This window comes from Dama dama, chromosome 15 (genome assembly GCF_033118175.1).
Source record: "Dama dama isolate Ldn47 chromosome 15, ASM3311817v1, whole genome shotgun sequence".
NCBI classification, from domain to species: domain Eukaryota; kingdom Metazoa; phylum Chordata; class Mammalia; order Artiodactyla; family Cervidae; genus Dama; species Dama dama.
The window spans coordinates 79,973,950-80,000,167 of NC_083695.1; the positions used below are offsets into that span (position 1 = coordinate 79,973,950).

The 26,218-nt window shown below is 45.0% G+C and overlaps 2 protein-coding genes across 14 annotated transcripts in view; one reads left to right on the forward strand and one right to left on the reverse strand.

The window, feature by feature from the left end:
• NRAP (nebulin related anchoring protein) overlaps window positions 1–16,867 on the reverse strand; it is an 83,682-nt gene extending 66,815 nt beyond the window's left edge. For 7 of the 8 annotated variants that reach the window (XM_061162703.1, XM_061162700.1, XM_061162701.1 and 4 more), the window contains exons 1-6: window positions 16,447–16,867; window positions 7,692–7,771; window positions 7,303–7,397; window positions 6,652–6,739; window positions 2,127–2,231; window positions 711–815 (exon numbers count right to left, since the gene is read on the reverse strand). In XM_061162703.1, coding sequence (XP_061018686.1) covers window positions 711–815; window positions 2,127–2,231; window positions 6,652–6,739; window positions 7,303–7,397; window positions 7,692–7,771; window positions 16,447–16,468 — 495 coding nt within the window. In that variant the 5' untranslated portion in view covers window positions 16,469–16,867. The remainder of the gene's footprint in view (window positions 1–710; window positions 816–2,126; window positions 2,232–6,651; window positions 6,740–7,302; window positions 7,398–7,691; window positions 7,772–16,446) is intronic. The other variant, XM_061162704.1, reaches the window with a different exon arrangement.
• A 173-nt stretch (window positions 16,868–17,040) lies between these two features.
• Window positions 17,041–26,218, forward strand: part of CASP7 (caspase 7) — a 40,928-nt gene continuing 31,750 nt past the window's right edge. For 2 of the 6 annotated variants that reach the window (XM_061162709.1, XM_061162712.1), the window contains exons 1-2: window positions 17,774–17,931; window positions 24,370–24,479. In XM_061162709.1, coding sequence (XP_061018692.1) covers window positions 24,370–24,479 — 110 coding nt within the window. In that variant the 5' untranslated portion in view covers window positions 17,774–17,931. Of the gene's footprint in view, window positions 17,236–17,773; window positions 17,932–24,369; window positions 24,480–26,218 lie in introns of those variants that run through there. The other 4 variants (XM_061162711.1, XM_061162714.1, XM_061162710.1 and 1 more) reach the window with 4 other exon arrangements.

The window sequence follows — 26,218 nt, forward strand, 5'->3', positions numbered from 1 at the left end:
GCCTCCCTCCTTATAAGCACGCTTGTGATCACATTTGGTCCCCGTTAATCATCCAGGATAATCTTCCTATCTCAAGATCCTTACCTTAATTAGGAACTTGAGTTTAGCAGATACAAACTACTATGTATAAAATAAAAAACAAGGTCCCATTGGATAGCATAGGGAACTATATTCATTATCTTGTAATTAATTATAATGGAAAAGAACATGAAAAAGAATATATGTGCATATATATGTATACATATAACTGAATCACTCTGCTGTACATCAGAAACTAACACAAGACTGTAAATCAACTTATGTATGTTTGTTCAATCGTTCAGTCATGTCCAGCTCTTTGCAACCCGATGGACTGTAGCCCACCAGGCTCCTCTGTCCATGGGATGTTCCAGGCCAGAATACTGCAGTGGGTTGCCATTTCCTCCTCCAGGGGATCTTCCCAACCCAAGGATCAAACCCATGTCTCCCTTGTCTCCAGCCTCTCCTGCATTGACAGGCGGATTCTTTACCACTGAGCTACCTGGGAAGCAAATCAGCTATACTTCAATTAAAAAAATCCCTACCTTCATCATATCTTTGGCCATGCATAGTAGCATATTCATAGGTTCCGGGGACTAGGACATGGGAATGTTTGGGGGAGGGCCAGTATTCTATCACAATCTTAATGAACATTCAAGCTAACTGCTAAAGTAATTTCCTAGGGCCCTTACCTCACCCAGTGACTTTCGTGCCTCCACCATCCTTACGATTTCAGGGTCTGGCAGAGCTCCTGGGCACCAGGCATTCCCTTCCCTGTATCCACTCCAATAGGCTCTCTGGAGAGGAAAAACATAAATGCAGAGAAACACACAGCCCACACACTTGCTTGGTAAGATCATCCTACCTACCCCACCCTCCCAGCAATGCTCACCTACATCGTCAACATAAGAGAGAAAAGACAGAAATTCTCTAAAAATGATAAACTCCTCCTGCTACATGGCAGGTCTCAGCTAACCAGAATGTTCATTTTTTTCAAACTAGAAAATAACCTAATGTCCTAAATAACCAAAACTTTCGGAGATTGACTGATATCATAGCAGTTCCAAACGTAACTTAACATTTTTTTGGCTCATTATTGCATCAAGATGGGGCAGCAGGGAGTTGCTGTGGACAGGTCATCTGAGATTAATCAGCATTATTCAGCCAAGCTTCAAAATCCTGCTACCTGTTGTGCGCCAAGCGCTAGATTAAGCAATTAACACTAGGAAAAGAAAATCAAAAAAGAAAAAAAAGAAGACAAAGTTCCTCTTTTAAGATATGTGTGGTTTATCTAGGGAGATAAAACTAACACATGAAACAATTAGCGATTAGAAAATGCTTGGTGCTTAAATGTACTATATTGAAGATAAACACAGTGAGAGTTTTGAAAAAGCAATCTCCATGTGAGGGCCCCTGATTTGGACAGGAATTTGAGCTGGACCTCCAGGGATGAGGTCAGTTGCCAGATGATGCAAAGGAATAAGAAAAAGCATCTGCTCAAGGAGGTCTGTTCCATGAAGGCAGAGATTTTTGTCTGTTTTGTGCACTGAAGTATTCCAGCAGCCTGGAATAGTGCCTGGCATTTAATACTCAATAAATACATGCTGACTTTAAAAAAGAAAAAAACAAACATATGTTGGATAAATTCTAAGAGTGGGGACTGCCATGAATAAAAGCATGAAGGCAATGATAGACTTCATGTGAAAGACCATGAGGAAATGGATTTCACTGGAATTGGGGGGAAGAGATAGGGAGCCAAGTGGGCTGGAGGTACGGCAAATTGGACAGTTTGAGTAGAACCATCCTTTGGCGATCTGAAAAGTCAGATCATTCATGTGTGAAAATACGCTCAACTAGACTTGCAATCAGGAAAGTTTAAACAGAAGAAACCAAGCTACAGGTTGTCAAAACTTTTGTCTGGTAATACCAAGTATTGTGAGAATGTGGGAAACAGACCATGGAGGTCTTCTGTAGACCACTGGAATGACAAGATGGATAGAAGAAAGCTTAACCAATTCCCTCTAGAAGTAATGCTGACTACACATGTCATCTGCACAATGTGTCACTCTTTTCTCTGCTTCCAAACCTGTTTATAACTCTCGCCTCACCTCATCCACCAGTGGTTGCCTGTTAGGTGCAGCGGCCTCATCCTTGGATTTCATGTCCCAGTGAAAAACTGACTTAAACCGTTCACCATCCTCTTGGCCATCGATCTGCACAATGAAGATGTTGTCAGTAATGCTTCCATCAGACACGAGAAAGGTAACAAATAATATAGAACTAAATTGGGAGGGGGAGCGGATCCTAAGTCTCAACTGCAGAGCATCTTAACTGTACTGTGCTGACAAGTGTCACCACTGGCTTCATCTGTACCACCAGCCAAGTGGCACCTGGCTAGCACCTACAGTGTGAAAAGCTCTATTTTGCAGCGCAAATAAAAAGACAATGTCTCTACAAGCTTATCGCCCAGCACCAAGTATTCAGCTTAGAAAACACTAGACATGACAGCAGTGGTTCCTAACTAGCCTGTGCAACACTCAGGGAGCTTGTTAAATGCTGGCTCCTCAAATTCATGTAGGTGTTCTGCTATGCTTTATGATTCCACCTTTCACATCTTGATCCATAACACACCTTGTATTAATGCTTATGTACAGATATGAGGTAGGTATCAAGGTTCGTTTCTTCTATGTAAGTGTCCAGTCACTCGGGTACCATTTATTTAGATGATTCTTGCTACACTGAATTGCAGTGGTGCCTTTGATGTAACTCAGGTGACCACATATGTGCAACTCTATTTCTGAACCTTGTATTGTTTTCCACTGACCTGTCAATTCTTATGCCAATATTATTCCACTGAGTTAACAATTACAAGAGGCACCCTGGTGGCTCAGATGGTAAAGAATCCACCTGCAATGTAGGAGACCTGGGTTCGATCCTTGGGTGGGAAAGATCCTCTGGAGAAGGGAATGGCAACCCACTTCAGTATTCTTGCCTGGAGAATTTCATGGACAGAGGATCCTAGAAACCTGGTCACCTAAGTCCTTTGATTTTGTTCTTCAAGATTTCTTGGCCATTCTAGAATCGCTGTATGTTCACATCAATTTTAGAATCAGTTTGTCAATTTTTATGAAAAACACCAGAGTTTTGGCTGGGACTGCACTAAATGCGTTGATCAATTTGAAGAGAACTGATGTCTAACCACATCTTCATGACTTTGGCATAGGCAAAGATTTCTTAAGGAGAACATAAGAAGAACTAACCACAAAAGAAAATATCGGGGCTTAGGTTCAAACCCAGATATCATAATGTTTGAGATCCAAGATGGAGCCCAGAAATCTGCAACTTAAACAAGTTGAAATTTAAATCATTAATTTTACAGATAAGGAAAGAAGCTCAGAGAAGAGAAGTAAACTTATTGAAATCATTCAGCAGGTTAACAAAGCCAGGTTCAGAACCTGGGAATTCTAGTTCCCTGTCAAGGGCACTTTGTCTGGGCTTGTTTAATGCAGCACGAACATGTACATTTTTAAGTACATAAGTTGAGAAATTTCTACATGCCTTTTCTCTTGGCTATTGAGAAATTACCTTGAACACTACATAAACTCACGGCAAAGTTTCTTGTAAGCAGCTCCACTGACATTTGGGGCCAGTTCATTTCTTGTTGGAGGCAGCCTGTCTAGCTCATGGCAGGATGCTGAGCAAGATGGGTGGTCTCTATCCACCAGATGCCACCAGTATTCTTACCTTCCCAGTTTTGACCAGAAAAAGTCCCTCTGACATCACCAAATATCCCCTAGGGGGCAAAACCGCCCTCCTTTAGAGCCACTGACTAAAGGAATCAGAATCACGTGACCAAAGTACACAGGAATCTGTATTTTCTGCCCTTCTCCCACAGTATAGGCAGCAAGGGGGGTGCCTGCCTCCGTAGAGACCTCTCACAGGGCTCATGACTATTCGGAGGAAATAGGAAGAGGAAAAAAGCCATAAATGTTATTTGTGGAGTAAGGAAGCATTAAGGGCTAAAGTTCATTCTCTGAATAGGAGAGAATCTAGATGTTCTATTCTGCTAAAAGTTCCATTCACACCTACCAAACAGGAAATTCTGTCTTAGTAAATATTTATTTATGCATTTATTTTTCGAAGAGTGACATTTAAAAAAAACAGAAAAATGTTGACAGCTTCAAATGCCATTTCACCTTCATCGCCGTAACTGAAGAATCCCTTTCTTTCCTTTTTTAATTTTAGCACATGCACTATGAATCTGTTTTTTATTCAATTGGCAAAGTCTCCCAGAGAAGAAAAGGGAGTAAGAATGCAATCCACAACATTCCCCAGAGGGGTTGTAAGATCTGGGGTCTAGAAGGGACATGAGTGTCCACTTAATTTTTCCCCTGGTGGGAAAGGAGGAGAAATGGGTCTCAGCAGTCAGTTGTTCTGTACACACGCACACACACACATGCACACATATACACATATATGCATACATACACAGACACACACGTGTGTGTACACGCATGCACGCATATGCATGCACACACATATGTAAGTGTATACACATGCATGTAAACACACATCCACCATATACACACAGAGATAACACACATATACATATATACACATACCATACACATACACAAATGTGCACACAGGCATGTATATACACATTCATATATATTCGCACATGTATATACACCATGTATACACACATGTATACACATGCACACATATTTACACCTACATACACACATACATACACTCCCCATATGCAAACACACATATTCACACACATACACACATATTCACACAGATCTGAACTAACACACACACACAGGCTTCCTGGGAAGCTCACGTCATTGCCTGTGGCTGGAAATAGAATGAGCGATAATCTCGCTCCAGGTCCGGCCTGTCATACAAGTTACAAAAAACTGATTTCACCACCACTTCAAAGGAAGGTAAGTATTGCCTGATCTGTTGTAAGATTTTGTAAGGGGGACATGCCAGTTGATACCTCACTGAGGGTGGAAGATAGAGATATTATGGATCTTTTTGTGACAAATACAAACAATATTCTGATATATAAGTACACCTCCTTGTATTCAATCTCTGGGCAAACTCTGGCCCCAGAGCTGCTGAAATATCTGGATGTTTGTAAACATAAACAAGTGCTTTTTTTTCCTTCTGGATAGTTTGCCACACCCTAAGTACATGGGAATAGGCTGACTGAGCAGCTTAGAATATGGGTCCTAGAGTGACAGAGGTCTGGATTTGTACCCATTCAACAGGCCCGGTAAAACTGGGTAAGTTACCTAACTTCTGTGAGCCTCAGCCTCTCCAACTGTAATATAATACTGCAGAGGGTTTTTGTGAAGAATGAGTGAGATTATACAGATAAAGGGCGTTGCAAAGTGTCTGGCACTCTGTCGAACTGAGAGTTAAATTCAGTACTGTCAATTTTGTGTGAGATGTTAAGAGACAAAAACAAACAACAACAAAACCCACACAAACAAGCAAAGACAAAAAGGATTTTTGAACGCAAAAAGAATCAGCCTTCTCAGTAATCAATGGCTCATGAATTCTTCAGGCTTCTCAATTGTTAGAAGTCAATGATAGATACATGAACAACTCTCCAAGCCTCAGTTTCCTCACCAGTAGAATGGGATAATAGTAGTATTTATTCTATTGGATTGTAATGTGTTAAATTAGTTAAGTAATTACACAGTAAATGTTAACCTAAGCTTGTTAAAAAAAAATAATAAACTCACAATTGGAGCAAAGCACTTAGTGAAATAAGCTAGTTGGCAGTTATGTATAGAAAGCCATGGGAAGGATAAACTCAACCTAAACCATCTTCTTGAGGAGGACGTGGCCTGGGCAGGCAGGAGAGTCAGGATAGGGCGAGGTAACATGAGGAAGGCAGATTACTAGACAGCCTTCCACCTCCTGTGTCAGTCTCTAATTTTAGAAAGCTGCTAGTTCCACCCCATAAAACAACTTGCTATGAGGCCCGGGGGAGGCAAGTGAAATGATTCATCATTTTAATAAATGCAAGCGTTCAATCAATAGTTTTCTGACAAAACTCTACTGTTAGTTTTTCAAAACAGGTTGGTTAATCAATATGGCCTCCTGGCCTACCGAAACATCAGTTACAGATCAGAGTATCTCTGACCTACCCCTACCCATGGGGAAAGAGATCTTAAACACTACCCAATGCAGAGAGATTTAATAGTGTGGAACTAGAGGTTTCCATGTTTGTACCCAAATATAATGGGGAAAGAAAGGGCTTTGTAATATTTCCCAACTATGTGAACTTTGTTTTATGTATTAAGCACCTGGTGTATGCATGGCCTGCTGTATCAATGTGTACAGAGCTGACAGGCACAAGGAGATTAAAATGGATACAAGATCCTCAGGTATTCAAGCTGGATTATCCTGTATGGGCCTCTATGTTGTGGCAGGACAAACAGCAATATTTGTTACTCAAACATGCCTAGGTATAAACCTGCCCATTTTCTGCCTAGATGTGAACCTGCCCATTTTCTCCATATTTACAAAATCACTTAAAAACCTAAGAAGTGCCTGAGCTAAGAAAATTTATTTACACACTATTTTGAAATTCAAAATTAAGTAACTTACCCCACAAATGGCCTCTGGAGGTTTCCTCACATTTAGATTTAATGGAGTGTAATAGACACTTGTAAAAGTGTTGTTCTTGGGGTTATGGCTACGAAAAGTAGATATAAATCAGAATTAGAAATGTACTTTATCCAAGATGACTGAGTGACTATTCTTAAAGGAAGAGTCACTTTTTACATCAAAAAAATGTAAGACGTAATAATTAAATTCAAGAGTTTCCAGGCAATGCGGCATAAAGAAAGAAAAGCAAATCAAATAAATTCAACCTATTTAACATAAACACCAAATTTAACTGGAAATTATTTACCTGAAATTATTTAAAAGAAAACATTTTAAAGCTTTCTGTATATCCACAGCAATTACACTGTTCTGCACAATCTTTAATAATTTGACATGGGGTTATAGAGGATAGATTTTGTCTTTCACTTGTAAGAAATTTGAAATTTTCAACTTTCTGTCCATTGCATAAAATCCTGTGTCAGATCTCTTTAATGACTGTATGTACGTAAAAATTTTTGAGAAGACATTTCTTGGGTTCTTGGATATAACCCTGGAGTGTGCGATTTGAACCTCTGGTTGGTTACTTATTTAAAAAAAAAAAAACAACAAATATAATTCAAGAGGTGGTGGGGAGGGACATCAAACACTTACGCGTGACAGTATGGCTTTTTCTGGTGACTCACAAAGTTATTTACTGATAGCATCATCTTGCAAACTTCACAGTGAAAACAAGCTTTGTGCCATATCTAGAAACCAAACAGAAAAGATTGAGCAAAATTACCTTTTCTTTAGTTCTCAGGAATCTTATATATTTCTGGGCAAAAAAAAAAAAAATGAGCTTTAGGGATAAAATGGTGATAAAACTCACAATTTTTTTTTTTTGAGACAATACAGGAGATGTAGCTAGAAATGGGTAGAACTGAAGAAAAGTGGGGAAAACATCATATCTTGGTGGCTCAAAAAAACCCACATGTCCATATGTAAAAGATATATTTCCCAAGTTTGTGACAATCTGCAAAGGCCAAGAAATGTCTACTGACCTGGTCTAGACAGTTGATCTTCTCAGCAGGGTACACTCCGTACCCACACCTAGAGCAAGCCTGCACATTCATCGTGAAGTCTGAAGAGAAAAGACCAAGAACAGGCAAGAAATCCAAGGAGAAGCCGCTGTTTGGCTGTTCAAGTCTCCAAAATCCTGACTCCTACTAAACTCCTGTGGGCACCTTGACCGTTCAGAATCCAACCTCCACTCTCCTCTGCTGACCTTCTGGTTTGAAGTCGGCGGCTGGATGGTTTTTAAAGCTGCCACTTACTCAAAGGGCTATTTTGGAGACTTGCTCGGCACGCATGCGTCTGGGTAATAAGGTGGAGGTATTTCTAGCTGACATGTTTCTCTAAATAGAAAAGTGAACTCACAACAGCATCATGTTTATGTGGATGACCAAATCCTTGTGTATGATCAGGCAGCATGCAGTAGTTTAACACTAGCTGTGATCATAACCCAAGAAAAGAAGTCAAAGGCATACCCCACACCCTCATACAACGACTAAATGAGAAAAGCTCGCTCTGTGAGGCCTGTGACTAAAGCAGAAAGTCCAACTCACCCCTCCAAAGAAAATGAAAATGGATTTATTCACTCCATGGAGGGTAAATACTATATTTGAAATTTAGCCTTATCTCTTAAAAATGTTTCATATCACCCAACCATAAAAAGAATGAAATAAGGCTCTTTGTAGCAACATGCATGGACCTAGAGATGATTGAAAGTAAGTCAGAGAAAGACAAATACTATATGATATCACTTATATATGGAATCTAAAACATGATACAAATGAATGTATCTGAAACAAAAAAGACTCACAGACATAGAGAACAGACTTGTGGTTGCCAAGAGAGAGCTGCATGGGGGTGGGAAGGCTTGGGAGTTTGGGATTAGCAGAGGCAAACTGTTACAGATAAACAACAGGATCCTACAGTATGGCACAGGAAACTATATTCAATATCCAGTGACAAACCATAATAGAAAAGAATACGAAAAAGAATATATGTATGTATAACTGAGTCACTTTGCTCTATAGCAGAGATTAACACAATACTGTAAACCAACTGTACTTCAATGAAATTTTTTTAAATAAATGAAAATGTTTATAAGAGTAGGATGGAAAATTTATTAAGATATCAGTTCATGTTTAGCTTCTGCAAGGATGCAAAAATAAGGACAGATGAGAACTCTTTGAGTGTTGACCTCTGTTATCTTCAGTTCAGTTCAGTTCAGTCGCTCAGTTGTGTCCGACTCTGCGACCCCATGAATTGCAGCATGCCAGGCCTCCCTGTCCATCACCAACTCCTGGAGTTTACTCAAACTCATGCCCATCGAGTCGGTGATGCCATCCAACCATCTTATCCTCTGTCATCCCCTTCTCCTCCTGTCCCCAATCCCTCCCAGCCATCAGGGTCTTTTCCAATGAGTCAACTCTTTGCATGAGGTGGCCAAAGTATTGGAGTTTCAGCTTCAGCATCAGTCCTTCCAATGAACACCCAGGACTGATCTCCTTTAGGATGAACTGGTTGGATCTCCTTGTAGTCCAAGGGCCTCTCAAGAGTCTTCTCCAACACCACAGTCCAAAAGCATCAATTTTTCAGCACTCAGCTTTCTGCACAGTCCAACTCTCACAGTCCAAAGTAATGTCTCTGCTTTTTAATATGCTATCTAGGTTGGTCATAACTTTCCTTCCAAGGAGCAAGCGTCTTTTAATTTCATGGCTGCAATCACCATCTGCAGTGATTTTGGTTCCAAAAATTCCTTGCCTTCCAGGTCTTCCTTAGTCCCTTGCCTCCCAGGCTTGAAAGGAGCAGTGTGAAGACAAACTTTCTCTTCTTGGCCTTGTGAAGCCCCTCATTGCCTAAATGTCACTGAAAACAGACCTTCTAGGAACAGCTTACAAAAAATGGCAACACACTTGTCCCCACCCCTCGGCTCACTGTCTTCTACAACCCTCTTCCTGTTTTATGTTCTTCACAGCAGTTACCACCACCTGACACCTTAAATATTAGTATATCTGCTTTTAAAAATTATGTCTCCTCCATCAAGATATGTGTTTCATCAAAATAGGGTCCTTGGTCCATGTTGTCCTTTCTGTATCCCCAATGCCGAGAACAAGGTCTGATACAGAAAACGTGCTCAACAAATATTTATCAAATCAAAGAAATTAACACGGATACCAAAATGCCTGCAAGGACCGAGGTGAAGCCATAGGTCACATGCCCCATCTGAACCACCTCGCCACCCCAGCCAACTTGTGATGAGGGAATCAGTAGCCAGCAGGGACAAATATTCTGACTTTTCCAGAAAAGCGAGATACCCGCATCTGCACCTGCAATTCCCTCTTTTGCAAAACACTGGGAATAAAACAATAAAACAGAGTCATGGGCGGGACTTAGTCGGCAGACTACCAATTAGTGACTTTCCACCTCAAGAAAAGGCTCTGAGGAAACTCTGCTGGGGAGACCTCAGGTAAGACAGAGAACTCAGTAGTACTTCTGTGTTGTGACAGGAGAACCACGGGGAGGAGGAGGCCACAGAACAGATGAAGAACAGCGTCGCCATGACGCTAAGGAGAGGATGCTGTGAGGTTCCCCACAGAGAAAGAGGGGGCGCGGAGCTGCCCTCTCAGCACCAGAGGAGACTCTGAATAGGGGCCCCAGATTCAGGAAGACTCAGGCTGAAATGTGATACAACACAGCCTGAACAAATGGGAACAGTAAAGGCAAAGAACTAAGGCCTACAGGTTAGGGACTTCCCTGGTGGTCCAGTGGCTAAGACTGTGCTCCCAATGTCTGGGTTCCATCTCTGGTCGGGGAACTAGATCCCACATCCTACAACTAAGTGTCCACATGCCGCGACTAAAGATACTGCAACAAAGATTTCGTGTGCCACAACTAAGACCCGGCACAGCCAAATAAATGCCTTTTACAAAAAGACCTACAGTTTCCCCACATATTTTGCTCTGTGTGGGATTTCTCCAGCAATACCTGGACATGGGCTGGAAGTCTCAATAATCACTGAGAAAGAACTCTGCCCCAATCCAGAGGGATGCAGAATCACAGCCAAATTTCCTTTAAAGAAAAATGACCTAACGCTTCTCTAAGGCTGTGACTGCATCACTGCTGTAAGTTGTGAAAACAAGGATGAACCAAACGCAAGATGCTAAATCTGACTTGTACCATCACTTCTGCTTTTGAAAGGCACTTATTATGTATCAGAAACTGTGAGAAGAAGCAACCCCGCAGAACTGGAAGTGGGACAGTTTAAAGACCTAAAATGAACATGCATTGCTGGGGCCAGAGACACACAGCCCTCATCTGCTTTGCAGACCTTATGTATGGTCTTCCTTGGGTGCATCCTAACCCTCTCACATCAGGCAGAGCCCCTTACACTTCTGACGGTGATTACATCAGACCCTCCACATCTTAGCCAATGAACAAGCCTGCTCCTCTGGCCCCTGGGATCGGTTCAGACAACACGTGTTAGTCTAGATTCCCCACAAAATAGAACTTGGGGCAAAGGCTTCCATGCGAGAACTTTATTCAGAAATGTGATCTAGGGGGCAGGAAGTGGAGGGAGAGAGTCAACATCCTTTCCCACAGAAGCTTTGGACATTGGATTTCTTGGTCTCTACCTTCCAAGAGGCCACATAAACCACTGCTACTCAGGAACGTCTACTGGAGGAAGGAAGTACCTGCTGGCCCTGCCCACCACTGACTAATGTCTGGCCCCACTGAGTGTTAACTCCCTTATACGTCCATGCTGTGCATATGCCCAGGCAATCCCACAGCATCCTATGCTTCAATAGCAACAGGGAAAAAAGCAAGGGCAACAGCAGATCAAAGACACTGTTGGCTAAACTGATGTAGAGCTAGCTGCCACTGTCAAGGTTGGACTGGCATAAGTCTTAAGATAGGTGAGGCTAAGTGGATGGAAAAAGGCTCCTGAGAGGTGTGTGATATGTTGGCCAATCAGCAGAAAGTCCAGGACTTGGGCTTGGTGGTGGTGAGCCAGAGTGAGCTGAAGCAGAGGCTTGTTAACCTCTGATCTAGATGCTTCTGTCAACAGTGTCCCATATTGCTTCTTTTTTTTTTTTTCCAAGTCTTGACTCACAGGGAGATTGCGATCAATGAAAAACCCCACATTTCACTTCACATTAGTGACTATCATGTTCAGTACATGAACAATCGATTTTTTTTTCAACTTTACCATAGCACTTGTTTCTTTTAAATTGCATCCTATTGATGGCAGCCCCATTGCTTCAGCCAGTCAAGATCTTTTTGAACCCTGGTTCTGTCATCGAGAATATGAGGTAATTCCTCTAGCTCTGAACCATTTCCAATGCCCTACAGGGCCATGGATGTAAAATGGTTTTGAGATTATGAAGAGATGACCAAAGCGAAGTAAAAAGAAAGCTATCAAGCCTCCAGTCTGTCGTTGCCACTCTGGTTAGACCAGGCTTTTTCCTCCCATGGTGGGGGTGTGTGCATGCCTACCTTAGTTTAGCTTCTCCCAAAAGCAGAGCTTGAGGTAAGGACTTGGCTGCAGGTGGTATATTTGGGAGATGATCTCACAAGGTAAGAATGAGGGTCTGAGGTGAGTGAGCAGAGAAAGAAAAGTCAATAAAGGGTGCATCCTGAGCTAATTACCACTGTGGGCAACTGAGGTTCAATCTTGTTAGGGATCCTCTGAGGCATTGTATAGAATATTTCCCCAAACCATCCCACTGAAGGACAGAGGCTGGGATACTTATCCACCCAACTCTCATCTCCCAGTGGCTGCATCTCAGGGGCATTAACTCCCTCCACCTCTAGAGTACACCTGTGTGCATAAGCTGAACAGACTTCTACAGCTTCAGAGAAAGCCCAGAGGCAGAGAAGCAGGGGGATGATGCTGCAGGGACTTAAGGGGGTCCTGGTGCCACACATGGAGCTATTGATGAGCCGAGGGGATGCAAACAGGGTACTGCAAGGTCAGTCACTCAAGGAAACTAACTGTGAGAAGGGGCAAGGAAAGCATTTGCATGAGATACACCATGAACTCCCATGGTCTTCTTTTCTGGCTGCTGGTGTCAATTCTATCCCCTCCTTCCTCTTCTCTGCACTGTGCAACATGTGACCAACACTTGGGGTAGAGAATTCAAGAAGCAAGGGCTTGCCTCTAGCAGTCAGGCTTTCCCAGATCAGAACTCCCACCCCACTCTTACCCTCATCCCTTGGTGTTTTCAGGCGCCTGGGGGTGATCACATGGGGTTAGACAGAGGCAGAGTTGATTTCAATGTATGAATTTGGAGGCAAAAGAAACAATTCATTCCATATAGCCCGTCAGGCTCCTCTGTCCATGAAATTCTCTAGGCAAGAATACTGGAGTGGGTTGTAATGCCCTTTTCCAGGGGATCTTCCTGACCCAGGGATTGAACCTGGGTCTGAACTGCAAGCAGATTCTTTACCCTCTGAGCCATGAGGGAAGCCCAACAATATAACACAACTTAACTTGCCATTAAGTCCCTTGGACTGCAAGGAGGTCAAATCAGTCAATCCTAAAGGAAATCAATCCTGAATATTCATTGGAAGGACTGAGGTTGAAGCTGAAGCTCCAATACTTTGGCTACCTGATGCGAAGAGCCAATTCATTAGAAAAGACCCTGATGCTGGGAAAAATTGAAGGCAGGAGGAGAAGGGGACAACCGAGGACAAGATGGTTGGATGGCATCACCGACTCAATGGACATGAGTTTGAGCAAACATGAATTTGGCTCAAGCTCATGAGTTTGAGATGGTGAAGGACAGGGAAGCCTGTCATACTGCAATCCATGGGGTCACAAAGAATCAGACACGACTGAGCAACTTTAAACAACAGCTTGCCATTACCCCTAGACGGCCTAAGAAGAGCCCCCTGCACCTTCTTCCCACCCCAGGGCTGTGATCCAAACTTTATTGAAGAGAGCATGTTAAAGGCTTACTAGATGCAGGGAAGTTATTAGCGGACTGTGCCAGTGGAACGTGCTAGTGATCTGTCCTCTAGAACTTTCTGGAAATCTACCCTCTAGTGCCAGAGACAGCTGTTCGTGGGGAAGTATCTCAATGGAAGGACACCTGAAGGGGGTGCCAGGGAAGTTGCTAATTGCTGGGTACTGCTGGGCGCTGGGGAAGCCAGGTGTGTGATAGGAACCTAGAAAGTGTGCACCCCTTCTGTAGGAGCCCGATTCCTCAAAAGTATGCCAGACACACCAGAACCAGGGAACAAAACTTTACCTCCTGCAGTCTCTCTCTTTTTGCCTTTTTATACAGTCCATGGGGTTCTCACGGCAAGTATACTGGGGTAGTTTGCATTCCCTCCTCCAGTGGATCACGTTTTGTCAGAACTTTCCACTATGACCCGTCTGTCCTGGGTGGCCCTGCACATCACAACCCATATCTTCACTGAGTTACGCAAGTCCCTTCACCACAACAAGGCAGTGATCCATGAAGGGATGGCTTCATTGGTTGGATGGCATTACCGACTCAACAGACATGAACTTGGGCAAACTCTGGGAGAGGTGAGGGACAGGGAAGCCTGGTGTTCTGCAGTCCATGGGCTTGCAAACAGTCAGACACAACTTGACGACTGAATAACAACAACAATCTTTCTCTACTGTCCCCAACTGGCAAAGCTGAACATAGGACCACAGGCAAAGGAAAACTACTTAAAAGACCCAGTTCCATTTTCACAGAACGGAGAGCTTAGAGGCAGTGGATAATAGCATCAATTCTTCTTGTCAGGGAATTCAGCCTGAATCCTGACCCACCCCTCTCCCCCTTTGCAGAAGCCTGCTGGTGCCTCAGCCAGAGTCTGGGCTTGGGCCTGTGAGTCCTAAGACGGGCATTTCTGTTACTCAAGGGATTATCCTTCAGTGGAGTCCTGTACAAAGTCATAGCCTGGCCTGAGCTGTCCTGTGAATAGCAAAAGAAGCAATCACTGATTGCACCCCATGGAGGTGTGGTACCCAGCAGGATGAGGGTGGGATTGTTGAGCTCAGCAGGATTAGCAGCCGCATCCTGGTGACTAGAGCAGAGGGCCAGAGGCAAAGTCCAGAGGGATCAACCCAGGAGCACCCATGAGGTCAGCTCTTGTAAAGACTTCTGAATAATGGAGTTGGGGATTTTTCTGGGGTGAAGAGAAAGACTTAGCTCTAATTGTGTGAGTTTGGAAAGGAAGCAGAAAACAGTGACATGGGCCAAAGCTGGAGAAACACAGGAAATACAGTTAGAAGAAAATAGCATTTGGATCTAACAGGTCAGTATCAGAGAGGGAAATTTTTTTTTTCTTTAGTTCTTTGAATGTTTATTTACTAATTAATTTATTTATTTTAATTGGAGGCTAATTACTTTATAATATTGTAGGGGTTTTTGCCATATATTGATATCAATCAGCCACGGGTATACAGGTGTTCCCTATCCTGAACCCCCCTCCCACCACCCTCCCCATCCCATCCCTCAGGGTCATCCCAGGGCATCAGCCCCGAGCACCCGGTCTCATGCTTCGAACCTGGACTGGCGATCTGTTTCACATATGATAATATACATGTTTCAATGCTATTCTCTCAAATCATCCCACCCTCGCCTTCTCCCACAGAGTCCAAAAGACTGTTCTTTACATCTGTGTCTCTTTTGCTGTCTCACCAGAGAGGGAAAAATTTAAAACTGTTTCTTCCCTTTCCATATCTGTAGTTTTATTTGTTGGTGCTGTGATAATCCAGCCTTGGAGCAATCCTTTCAGAGGTGCCACATTAGTCCACACTAGAGAACTGAAAAAGCAAAGTTTTGCTTCAAATCATCTTTCTCTCTGAGTCAGCAGTGAATTCCTGTGTGCAACACGTTTTAATAAATGCATGATATAATTATCACATAACTCTTGCAGATGGAAAATTTATTATTTTTTATAAGCATCCTGATCCTGGTTCTGTCACTAGCAAGCTTATGATGTGGGCAACCTCTCTGAACCTCAGATTCTTTATCTATAACATGAGCAGAGGGATTAGTTGTGAAGGCTCCTCCACATCTATCACTGTTTCATTGTATTTCAGGAATAACTTGCAAAAACTTAATTGTATAAATAAGACAAATTAGAGTAATTTATTTGCCTTACTAAAGGATTTTTCATTTCTCAAGTGATTCACAATTGAATTCCTTCAAAAAGTATTTTATCTTTGGGTCTACAATGACTTAGTTGCCCCTGACATTTCAGAAATATGGGTATTAAAGAAAGAATAGGACACCCTGTCTTAGTCTGTTTCAGTTGCTGTAACAAAATACCACAGGCTGAATAGCTTACGAACAACAGAAATTTATTCCTCTCGGAACTGGAAGCTAGAAGGCCAAGAACAGAATGCCAGGATGGTTGGGTTCTAGTCAAAGCCTTCTTTGGGTTACAGACTGCAATTTCTGTGTCCTCACTTGGTGGCAAAGGCCAGGAAGCTCTGTCTGGCCAGCTTTACAAGGGCACTAACCCCAGGGCTCCACTTTTCAGATTTTAGCGCCTCCCAAAGGCCCCACCTCCTAACGCCATCACTTTGGGGATTAAGTTTCAACATATGAATTGGGGGACGTGTGCATATAGTGAATACACTGTAGCATAGCCATAGTGTAAATAGTATAATGGCCTGTTTAAAATATTCATGAATTCGGGATTCTGGCAGAAGTTATTAAATTACAATTATTCACTTACACTTGCCTGGGGCCAGTGTTTCTTAGACCAAGAAAGTGTCCTCACCTGGTGAGATTTTATGGAGCATATTGAAGTCTCAGGCCCAGAGGAGAGCAAAGAGGAGAGGCCCGTTCTTGCCTGACGTCACATCCTGAAGATTCGCTCCTTTCTCTCAAGGCGTTGACAGTTTCATAGCAAATGTCTCTGGTGTGAAGAAAACTGTAATTTCTCCTAAGCTATTTACTCCTCAGCGCGCCTGTGTTCATTAGCCGGTCGCGTGAGAAGTCCTGGAGAGCAAGGCCCTGGAGGCCTCCGCTGGAGTCTCCAGGTTGAAGAAAGACAAATGTGGGTGCACGCGTGGGTGAGGGGTGAAGTGGTATTGGGGCAACTACAATGTCGCTCCCGTATTAGACTAACTTACGGCCACACACCCGGTGGCTGGGCTTCCCAGTTGGCATTAGTGGTAAAGAACATGGCTACCAATGCAGAAGACAAAAGACACGAGGGTTAGATCCCTGGGTCGGGAAGATCCCCACCTAGAGGAGCAAATGGGAACCCGAACCAGGATCTTCGCCTGCAGAATACCAGAGGAGGAGCCTGGCAGGTTATATATAGTTCATGGGGTCGCAAAGAGTCGGACACAACCGTGCGACTCAGCAGGCACGCACGCACCCAGTGGCTGACACGTGGTGGCGCTGAATAGACAGTCCATGAATGATTCTGGAGCCACATCCAAGCCTGCAGGAGGTGTTAGGCTGTGGGAACGCGCCCTGCAGAAGCCGCGGAGTGTAACCAAGTTCTGGGAGCTGGAGACCACGGCAGCTCCCACCGCCCGCCCTCGGTAAACTCGTGCAGGTGCGGGCGCCCCGTCCCCCAGGGGCCCCGACCCGCACCCGGTGGGGTCAGGATCTGGCCGGGCAGCAGCCTTCGGGCTTTGGGAACTGGGTCCCGGAGCTGATGCGAAGGCCGAAGTCGAGCTCTAGACAGAGGGCAGCAGCCAAAGGGCAGGAGCGGGGACTCTGACGAGCGCCCCATGATCCGCCGCCCCTGGGAAGTCTGCCGGGCGCGCTCTCAGTTCAGCCCGGCTGGGGACACTGCGTGCGGCGGACTTGCGGAGCGCGCTCTTCGGGTCACTGGGAGCGCGGTCGATTCTGCAAAATTTTCTCGGGGGAACGGCGCGCGCGGCGGCGGGATCCCTTTAGAGCTGTGCAAACTTTGCCCAGCACGCTCTCCGGTGCGCGCCACCAGCTTTGCCCCAGGCGCCCGCCGGGGACTGCGGCCGCGACGCTCGGCCAGCGGGGCTGGGCGCGCTCTCCCCGACAGGGCGCGCGGAGACTCGGGGGTCCTGCGCGCGGCCGACGGTACGGAGCGCCGGGTTCCGAGTCGGAGGCGGTGCCCGCAGCCCCGCCCGGTCCGGGTCTAGCCCCGGGCGACTCCTCCCCCGGTTACGCTGGAGCTTTTAGTTTCGATTTGGTTCTAGCGGCCGCAGACCCTCGCAGCTGAGCGACGGAGACGTACGCCATCTCCGGCCGTCCGGTCGCCGTGGGAACGGTAACTTCGGCCCCCGTCTCCGCAGGGCGTCTCTCCCGTGGGCCGCCGCCCTTCCTTCTCCCGCTTTCCTCCCTTCCCGCCCGGCTGCCCGCTCCGGTGTTGTCCCGAGCGCGGTCGTCGGGGGCCGGGTTCCTTCGGGCAAAGCAGTAAAACTTGAGCAAGAAGGCTCTCCCCACCCCCAGTATCACTTACTTTGCTCACTTGGCCCTCCCTTCCCGTCTAGCCCCCGGGCTCGGGACACTCGGTGCTATTCGAGATTCGGAAAATGAGGGGTGGACTTGGGAGGGCGGGAGAGGGGTACCTGGAAGGGGAGAAGGGGGGTACCTGGGAGGGCGGGAGGGGCTTGTTCTCTCGTCTGGCTAACACAGGGGCTTCCCGTGTCTGACAGCCCAGGGTTCCAGTCCCAGCGTCCCGCCTGTCACCTGTGGGGCCTTGACCCTCTCTCTGCCTGTCTGTGAAATGGGTCTGGTGGTGGGCCGGGAGGGTCAATGAGGGGAATGCAGTGCACAGCAGTGCCTCTGTCTGGGCTTAGCACACTACAGGTAAGCGTAAGCCGCTGACATCCTGCGGGCCTCTTGATTCCTTGAGGAAGTGGAGAAAGGCAGGACTCTCCGTCTGCAACCCTTCTCCTCTGTATGCAAGCTTGCCTTTTATGGGGCAGTAAAATCGTTTGCGAGTGGTTCTGAGTAATCCCCGGGCCTTTTCCCGTGAACTCCCGGGCTGGCCAAGGACGTGGCCCTAACTTTTGTTTACTTACAGGCTAATTACTCCTTTAGGGTCTTATAACCTGATGGCCATCCAGGTCACCAGCCACTGCCTGGTCTCATAGTTCACTTCTGCCTCCTGTTAGCTGTGTGGCTTTGGGCAGGGTATTGAACCTCTCTGAAAAAACCAAAGTTTCTTCTGTAATAGGCTCCAGCTTCTTGGCAGTGCTGTGAGCATCACGGGACAGTGGAGTACTTCAGGGCCCAGCAGAACCCCCCGCCCCCCTCAGGTGCTGGAGGTGAGCGGTGGAGGTACTCTGGGGGCCTTCTTTTTGAGCCTTTTAGAAAAATTGTCTTCACTGGGGCAAGGGTGAGGCACAAGTTGTATTATGTCACTTTTCAGGGGAAACAGCTGCAATGAAATTCAGATAATAGCTGGGAAATGATTTCCTACCACATATGTATGAGTCACTTAAACATGTGTAGAAATAATCACTAGGGTAACTGTTTTTCAATCTTCACAAAAGCTGTTTAAAATATTAATGTGATTTTTTTTTATGCTTTATGGCATTCTTTTTTAATTAAAAAAAATTTTTTTTACACCAAAAACATTTTGTATTGGGGTGTAGCCAATTAACAATGTTGTGATAGTCTTAGGTGAACAGACTCAGCCATGCATATACATGTCTCTATTCTTTTTAAACACCAGTGGGAGGTGACAGTAGAGTGTTGTCTTAGTCTTGAGTTCTCCAGACAGTGGTGATAATAGGGAGTCTTTATCAAACATTTAGACACGCGAGATTAGAACATTTAGCATCTTACATGCATTGTTCCATTCATCCTCACAGCCGTGTGTGACTTAGGCTTTGCTGTTTTCCCATTTTACAGTTGAGAAAACTGAGGCTTGGAGACATTGAGTCCTTTGTTCAAGTGCGTGCATGTGTGCTGTCACTTCAGTCGTGTCTGACTCTTTGCAATCCTATGGACCATAGCCTGCCAGGCTTTTCTGGGGATTCCATGGGATTCTCTAGGCAAGAATTACTGGAGTGGGTTGCCATGCCCTCCTCCGGGACTTTGTTCAAGGTCCCATGGCCGATATAGGTGGAGGTGCTGATTTACACGCCTGGCCTGCAGTTCGCCGTGACTAGGCTCTCAGCCACCTTCCCGAATCCCTTTGATTCCGTTGTCTGTCCCATGCCAACAATTTAGTCAGGGCCCTGAAGGATTCAAAATGTTTAAGTACATTTCAGTTGTGACATTAATAAAGAAATATTTATTGAGTGCCTATTGTATACCTGGCACTTTTCTATGACTGAGACAAAAAAAAAAAATGATGATTAAGATAACTTCTCAAACTACAAATAAGAGTCCCAGTGGATAATAGTAAGAGTAATAATAATAACTGAGTACTTAAAGAGAGTGCCTGGCATTGCTAATGCTGTATGTGTATTAAATATTAACTTATTAAAAAGAAGATAGATATGTTTGACAATTGAGTAAGCGATATATTCCCCCAAATGACTGACTGGTCTTTGCAGCCTTAGCATTACAGCAGGAATGAATACAAGAAAATGACACCAGACATGCTCTCTCCAGGCATAGCTGACCGAGATAGGCCTGGATTATCTTGGGCTTCAAAGAGAAGCATAAATAAAAGGTCAACACCAAGCCTTGGCTTAACTGAAATGATGGGACCAAGAACAGGCACCCCACTCAGTCACCACTCTCATTCTGGGTGAACTTTACTTCAACCAGAAATTAAGGCAAGCCTCAGAGGAATAAGACAGTCACTGAATGTTTAGCCTCACAGATACAAGAATGAAGCTCCATTTTACTGCCTTATTTTAGACACACACGTTCTAAACGTTGTTAGAAGGGTCTCTCAGTGCCCCCCTAGACAAGTGTTCAGCTTCAGCCCAGAAAAATGCTATAGGTTTCAAACAGAAGACCCTCCTGGCTTAGAGTTTGCAAAGAAAGCTTTGGAGATCTTCCTACCTCTGAGCTGTGGAAATCAGCCTGTCACTTAAGTCCAAAGCCCCTTTCAAGTGTCAGGAAGGGATGAGGGGTTTAAGTTGCTCCCCTCTGTCGATGGAGCGTTTCGGGTGTTTGATGGGTATGCATTTCGCTGCCTCCCTCACTTCCACCCTCTCTGCTTCCCCTTTTCAGACCTCAGGTCAAGAGTGAAAGTATGAAAGTGTTATTCGCTCAGTTGTGTCCAACTCTTTGCGACCCGATGGGCTATAGTCCTCCAGGCTCTTCTGTCCTTGGGAATCTTCAGGCGAGAATACTGCAGTGGGTTGCCATTTCCTTCTCCAGGGGATCTTCCCGACCCAGGGGACGAACCCGGGTCTCCTGCACTGCAGGCCAACTCTTCACCTTCTGAACCACTGGGAATACCAGGTCAAGAGAACTCTTCCTAATTCCTTTGGGGCTTGGTCAGGTCCCTGCTCTGACCACAAGTGGCCCTGATCATGGTTGTCAATGTTCATGCTATGTGCCTTTCTCTCAGCAAAAACAGGGCCAGGTCAGGTGTCTCCCAGACTCCTAGTACACACCTGGTGCATTGAAGTTCCAGGAACTTGTATCTGTATATTGATATATAGATATGATGATCTATGTAACAGTCACATTGTTTTATCATTGTACATCCTAGGTTCAGTCTTTAAGATTAGCCTTAGCATTAATATACGATTCTTTCTTCACTCTGTTTGACAATCTCTAGGACAAAAGACTTAAGGCTTCAACACCACATGTCAAAGTTATGTGTCTTTTTCTGGTGGATTTTGTATAACATTAACTGGTTAATTTTGAAAATATCTCCATGCTTTACTAATAATGATCCACAAGTAACTGAGTCTGTGTGAAGGAGATGAAATAAAAATGATTGCGTGTTTTCTACATGTCTATACTTAACATTCATTTCCTCTGGATATGGGTCATCTCTATTTTCAAGAAACGGTTTGGGTCCTAATCTGAAAAATCTTACTGCCTCCCATTCGGAAACAGTTTGGTGTCCATGGTGGGGTGTTGATTGTGGTTGAGGAACAAGATGGCCATCAGACTTCTCACTGTCTTTGTAGAGATCTGGTCATGGAACTTACTCTCCCTGTCCCTTCTCATTGCCCAGCTGACCCCTAAATAAGCTGCAAGGTGACAGGATAACACCACTCAGGGCTACAAGGTCAGCACTTTGCCATCTTGGACGCCTCCCCCCATCTAGATTCCTTCTGCCCGCTCTAAAAGTCATTGCTTGTGCTCTGGGGCACAGTCAGATAGATGCCTTATTTTCCAACCGGGTGAAAACCCCTGGGGGAGTACATCTGATAGGAGTACAGACCTGCAGCTGCCACCTGTGACCCTGAGATTGCTGAGATAGAAACCAGCACGAACAGAGTCTGGGGAAGTCTCTCTTTGTTGCAAAAGGCCACGCCCTTTACAGGAAAGGACACAGGGCTTGGTTTAGGAGAAAGGACTCTAGTACAGGCTCTGCTTCTGACCAGCTGTGTCACTTTTAGCTAATTCTCTTCGTTTGGGGTGTTTGTTTCTTCCAGCTTCCCATTCAATTAATATTTGTTTAGCAAATACTTCATGAGTGCCAGGCACCCCTGTCATGATGAACTTCATTGTCATGCTTGATAATGTCAAGCAATAAGAGTGCTGATAATCAAGACAAATACAAGGACTGTAAAGAGACTGGGGGAAGGGAAGGAGCTGGGGAGGTAGGTATAATCAGGGAGGACCTCCCAGCAGAGGTACCAGTGAACTGAATTCTGAAGATGGAGATCTAGCCATCTGGCCAAAGATGGCTTGTCCAGCAAAGGTCTGGGTGATGACTTCCAGACTGAAAGAACCATAAGCCCTGATGGAGCCTGAAACGAGCATGGTGGGCCCAGGGATGCTCAGAGCCTGGGAGGCTGAATGGTATGTTGGTGAGGGCTGGGCTCTGAGTGGTGTTGCTGGCTTCAGTTCTGAGTTTGGTTAACTAGTTACTTAGCCTGGGGCCAGTTACTACCTTTTTCTAACCTCATGTTCCTCATCTGTCAAAGGCAGTGATCTTAGGGCTGATCTAATAGTGTTTGTATGCACGTGTGCTAAGTTGCTTCAGTCGTATCTGACACTTTATGACCCTGTGGACTGTAGCCCCACGAGGCTCCTCTGTCCATGGGATTTTCCAGGCCGGAATACTGGGGTGGGTTGCCATGCCCTCCTCCAGGGGATCTTCTCAACCCAGGGATCCAACCCCCATCTCTTATGTCTCCTGCACTGGTAGGCAGGTTCTTTACCACTGGCATCACCTGGGAGATCCCAACATCATTTGGGAGAGTATTAAATAAGATAATACTTACAACGTGATTAGCTCGGCAAATAATAAATTATTTTTATTATCATTAATTTTGCTTCTTAAAGTAAGGGAAGTAGTAGGTGAGTAGGAGATCCTATTGTTTTGTTGCTTAGTTGTGTCAGACTCTATGGCAGTCCATGGACTGTAGCTCACCAGGCTCCTCTGTCCCTGGGATTTCCCAGGCAAGGATACTGGAGTGGGTTTCCATTTCCTCCTCCAGGGAATCTTCCCAATCCAGGGATCAAGCCCCTTGTCTCCTGCTTTGGCAGGTGGATTATTTATCTCTTGAACCACCTAGGAAGTCCCAGGGGATCCTGTTGGCTAGTAATTATCCTAGATCAGGGGTTAGCAAACCTGTTTTTAAAGGGCCAGGTGATAAAATATTTTAGGCACTTCAGGCCACATGATGTCTGTCACAATCATTCAACTATGGTTGTGGTGGGAAAGTAGCCACAGACAATATGTAAATGAATGGGTGTGACTGTGTTCCAGTAAAACTTTATTTACAAAAACAGGTGGCGAGTACATAGAGTGAGATTTTTAGCACTGAACACCTGTGTGTAGGAAGGACGTAAAGGTCACAAATCAGTAACTTCAGCTTCAGCCTTACAAAATTAGAAAAATCATCTGAAACAAAGAGCTTTATACTCCAGGTTGCTGCTGTTTTTATTTTATTTATTTTTTGGCTGTACTGGGTCTTCATTGCTGCGCACAGGTTTTCTCTAATTGTGGCCAGCAGGCTTCTGATTGCGGTGGCTTCTTTTGTTGCAGCGCACAGGCTCTGGTGCACATGAGCTTCTGTATTTTTGGCACCTAGGCTCTGTAATTGTGGCTCCCAGGCTTTAGAACACAGCTCAATAGTTGTGGTACACAGGCTTAGTTGCTCTGCAGCATGTGGTATCTTCCTGGACCAGGGATCAAACCCGTGTCCCCTGCATTGGCAGGCGGATTCCTAACCAAGGAGCCTCCAGAGAAGTCCCTGTTTTTTGAACTGGGCTTGAGGGATGCCAGGCAAAGGATGAACATCTTATAACCTGTCAGGAATTCAGGAGGAGTTTCTTGTTATTACAGACTTGATGAACCTTCCACAGTTTCTCCTACACAGTGAACATTTAACAAAAGCATGAATGCTGGATTAGAAGCTCCCAGAGGACGAGGACTTTGCTTTCTTTGCAGCTGTGCATCCAGACTCGGGAGGGAAGCCTGAAGTAGAGCTGGTACTCAAGCATTTGAATGAATTATTGGTACAGCATCCCTGGAGCCCAGATAGGCAGTACTGATCATCTCTAGGCTTAATTAAAAACTATGTCACTGAATGAGTGTTATTTAAAACATCATGAGGCCAGTGATGCCACTGGGTACCAATTTTCTGGTTGGTTTTTTTCCTTCCAGATGGCAGATGATCAAGGCCATATTGTGGAGGAGGGGCCTGAGGTTCCCGAAAACAATGATACAGTTGATGCAAAGCCAGACCGGTCCTCTTTTGTCTCATCCATCTTCAGGTAAGTTTCCTTTCTCGCTGAGTTAAAGAGGAACCCTGGGTCACTTCAGCCTGTCATGCCTCTGTCATCTCCGCTCACCCATGCGAAAGGGGGCCTTCAGGGGAGGAAGTCTGTGCTGTGCGTGGGAGATTTGTGCAGAATCCTGCCTGCTATGTATGACAACACTGGGGTCCCCCTCTGCACTCCTCTGTCTCTAGGGTAAGCCCAGGTGTGGGGGAGCCAGGCTCCCCATCAGAGGTAAACTGCAGCCGGGCTCCTTTGGGAAAAAGCTTGGGCTACTGCTTCTGCCAATTGGGACCAGGCTTGGCTGAAAAGCCAAACTGGGGACCATGGGATAGGAGATTTTAGGGTAGCACTCTGCTGATTCCTACCGTTTACTTTTCCTTTTTTCACTTCTTAAATCCTGAGCTTTACATTTAATAATAGCAGCTTCCTTTATTAAGCCTTCGTATGCCAGCTCAGTATTGCATGTAATCCTCACAACCCCAGTAGCTGGTTCTGTTGTTACCATCACTTAACAGGTCGGTAAACTGAGGCATTGTGAGGTTTAGTAGCCTGCCTTTGTGATGGTGGTGAATAAATGGTCGAGCTGGGATTAGAATCCAAGCAGTACCAGCACTGCTCACAGCCCTGCTGTTCTTTCTGCTTAAAATTACGGCTGCAGGGAAGTGGAGGAGCCCCTGACCTCCCCTCCTGAACGTTGGTCATGGCGAAGCAGTGAGTGGGGCTCCCTGGCAAGAGGCAAGGGTGGTCTGTGGTCAGAAGCATCAGCCTTCTTGCTAGCTCCTAAACCAAGCCCCACGTTGGAGAGACAGCAAGGGGGATAAAGTCTGAGGTTAGGGAGTGCTCCCCAGCAGTGCTCAGGAAGGGAATTGCTGGTGACCAGGGGCATGCTGGCTCCCTGCAACATCCCACAGACAACCTTGGGTCACATCATCCCAGACAAGGCTCAGAAAAGGAGGAAGACCTCAGCATCCTAGATCTGCATTCCATTGGCACTGGTTGCCATTTAGGGCCAAAGATATCCCATGAGATGACCAGAAAATACAGCTCCAATTGCTGAAAACTTTTCAAAGTCATGAGGTCGGGTGGTCCAGGCTAAACCATTCCCCAGTGCCGTGGCCTTCAAATGTTTCTGTTCACATACCCCCCAAATAATGTAAAACTAAGACATACCCCCCTCATACACTTTAAGGTGACAAAGAAATTTCTTGTCAAAATAGCTGCAAAGGATGTAATAGTATTTCTGTTTTCTCATCTCTCTTGAGTATTCAGGTTAAGTAAGTTGCCTCTAAGTAAAAGAGGAACTGGAATCGTATAGTAGTCATTTCATAAGTCTTACTAAAGCCTTTTGTTATACTTCCCAGAAATTATGAAAATGAAAAGGGTATTGTCAAGACTAACATTTAAAAATCATCCCTTTAAGTGTATGGAGTCTGATTCTTTAGTAATTTAACCCATTAGAAATGTTCATGAACAAGCTGTCCTGTAACATCTATAATTTTTATGTTCTTTTTTCCCCTGAGCCCCTTTTTTGTTTTCCCCCAAACCCCTTTCTCTCCACAGTATTTTATTCTGATGTAATAGACTTAGTTGCTTGAAAGTCTTTTATTGATCACCTCATCATACATCTCTTTAACATATAGATGTATGCATATGTACATATGCAGAAGTTTGAAGATATTTTTCCAGGTTTTATGAGTATTAAAAGAAATTTCTCCTAAACTAAGTTATTGTTT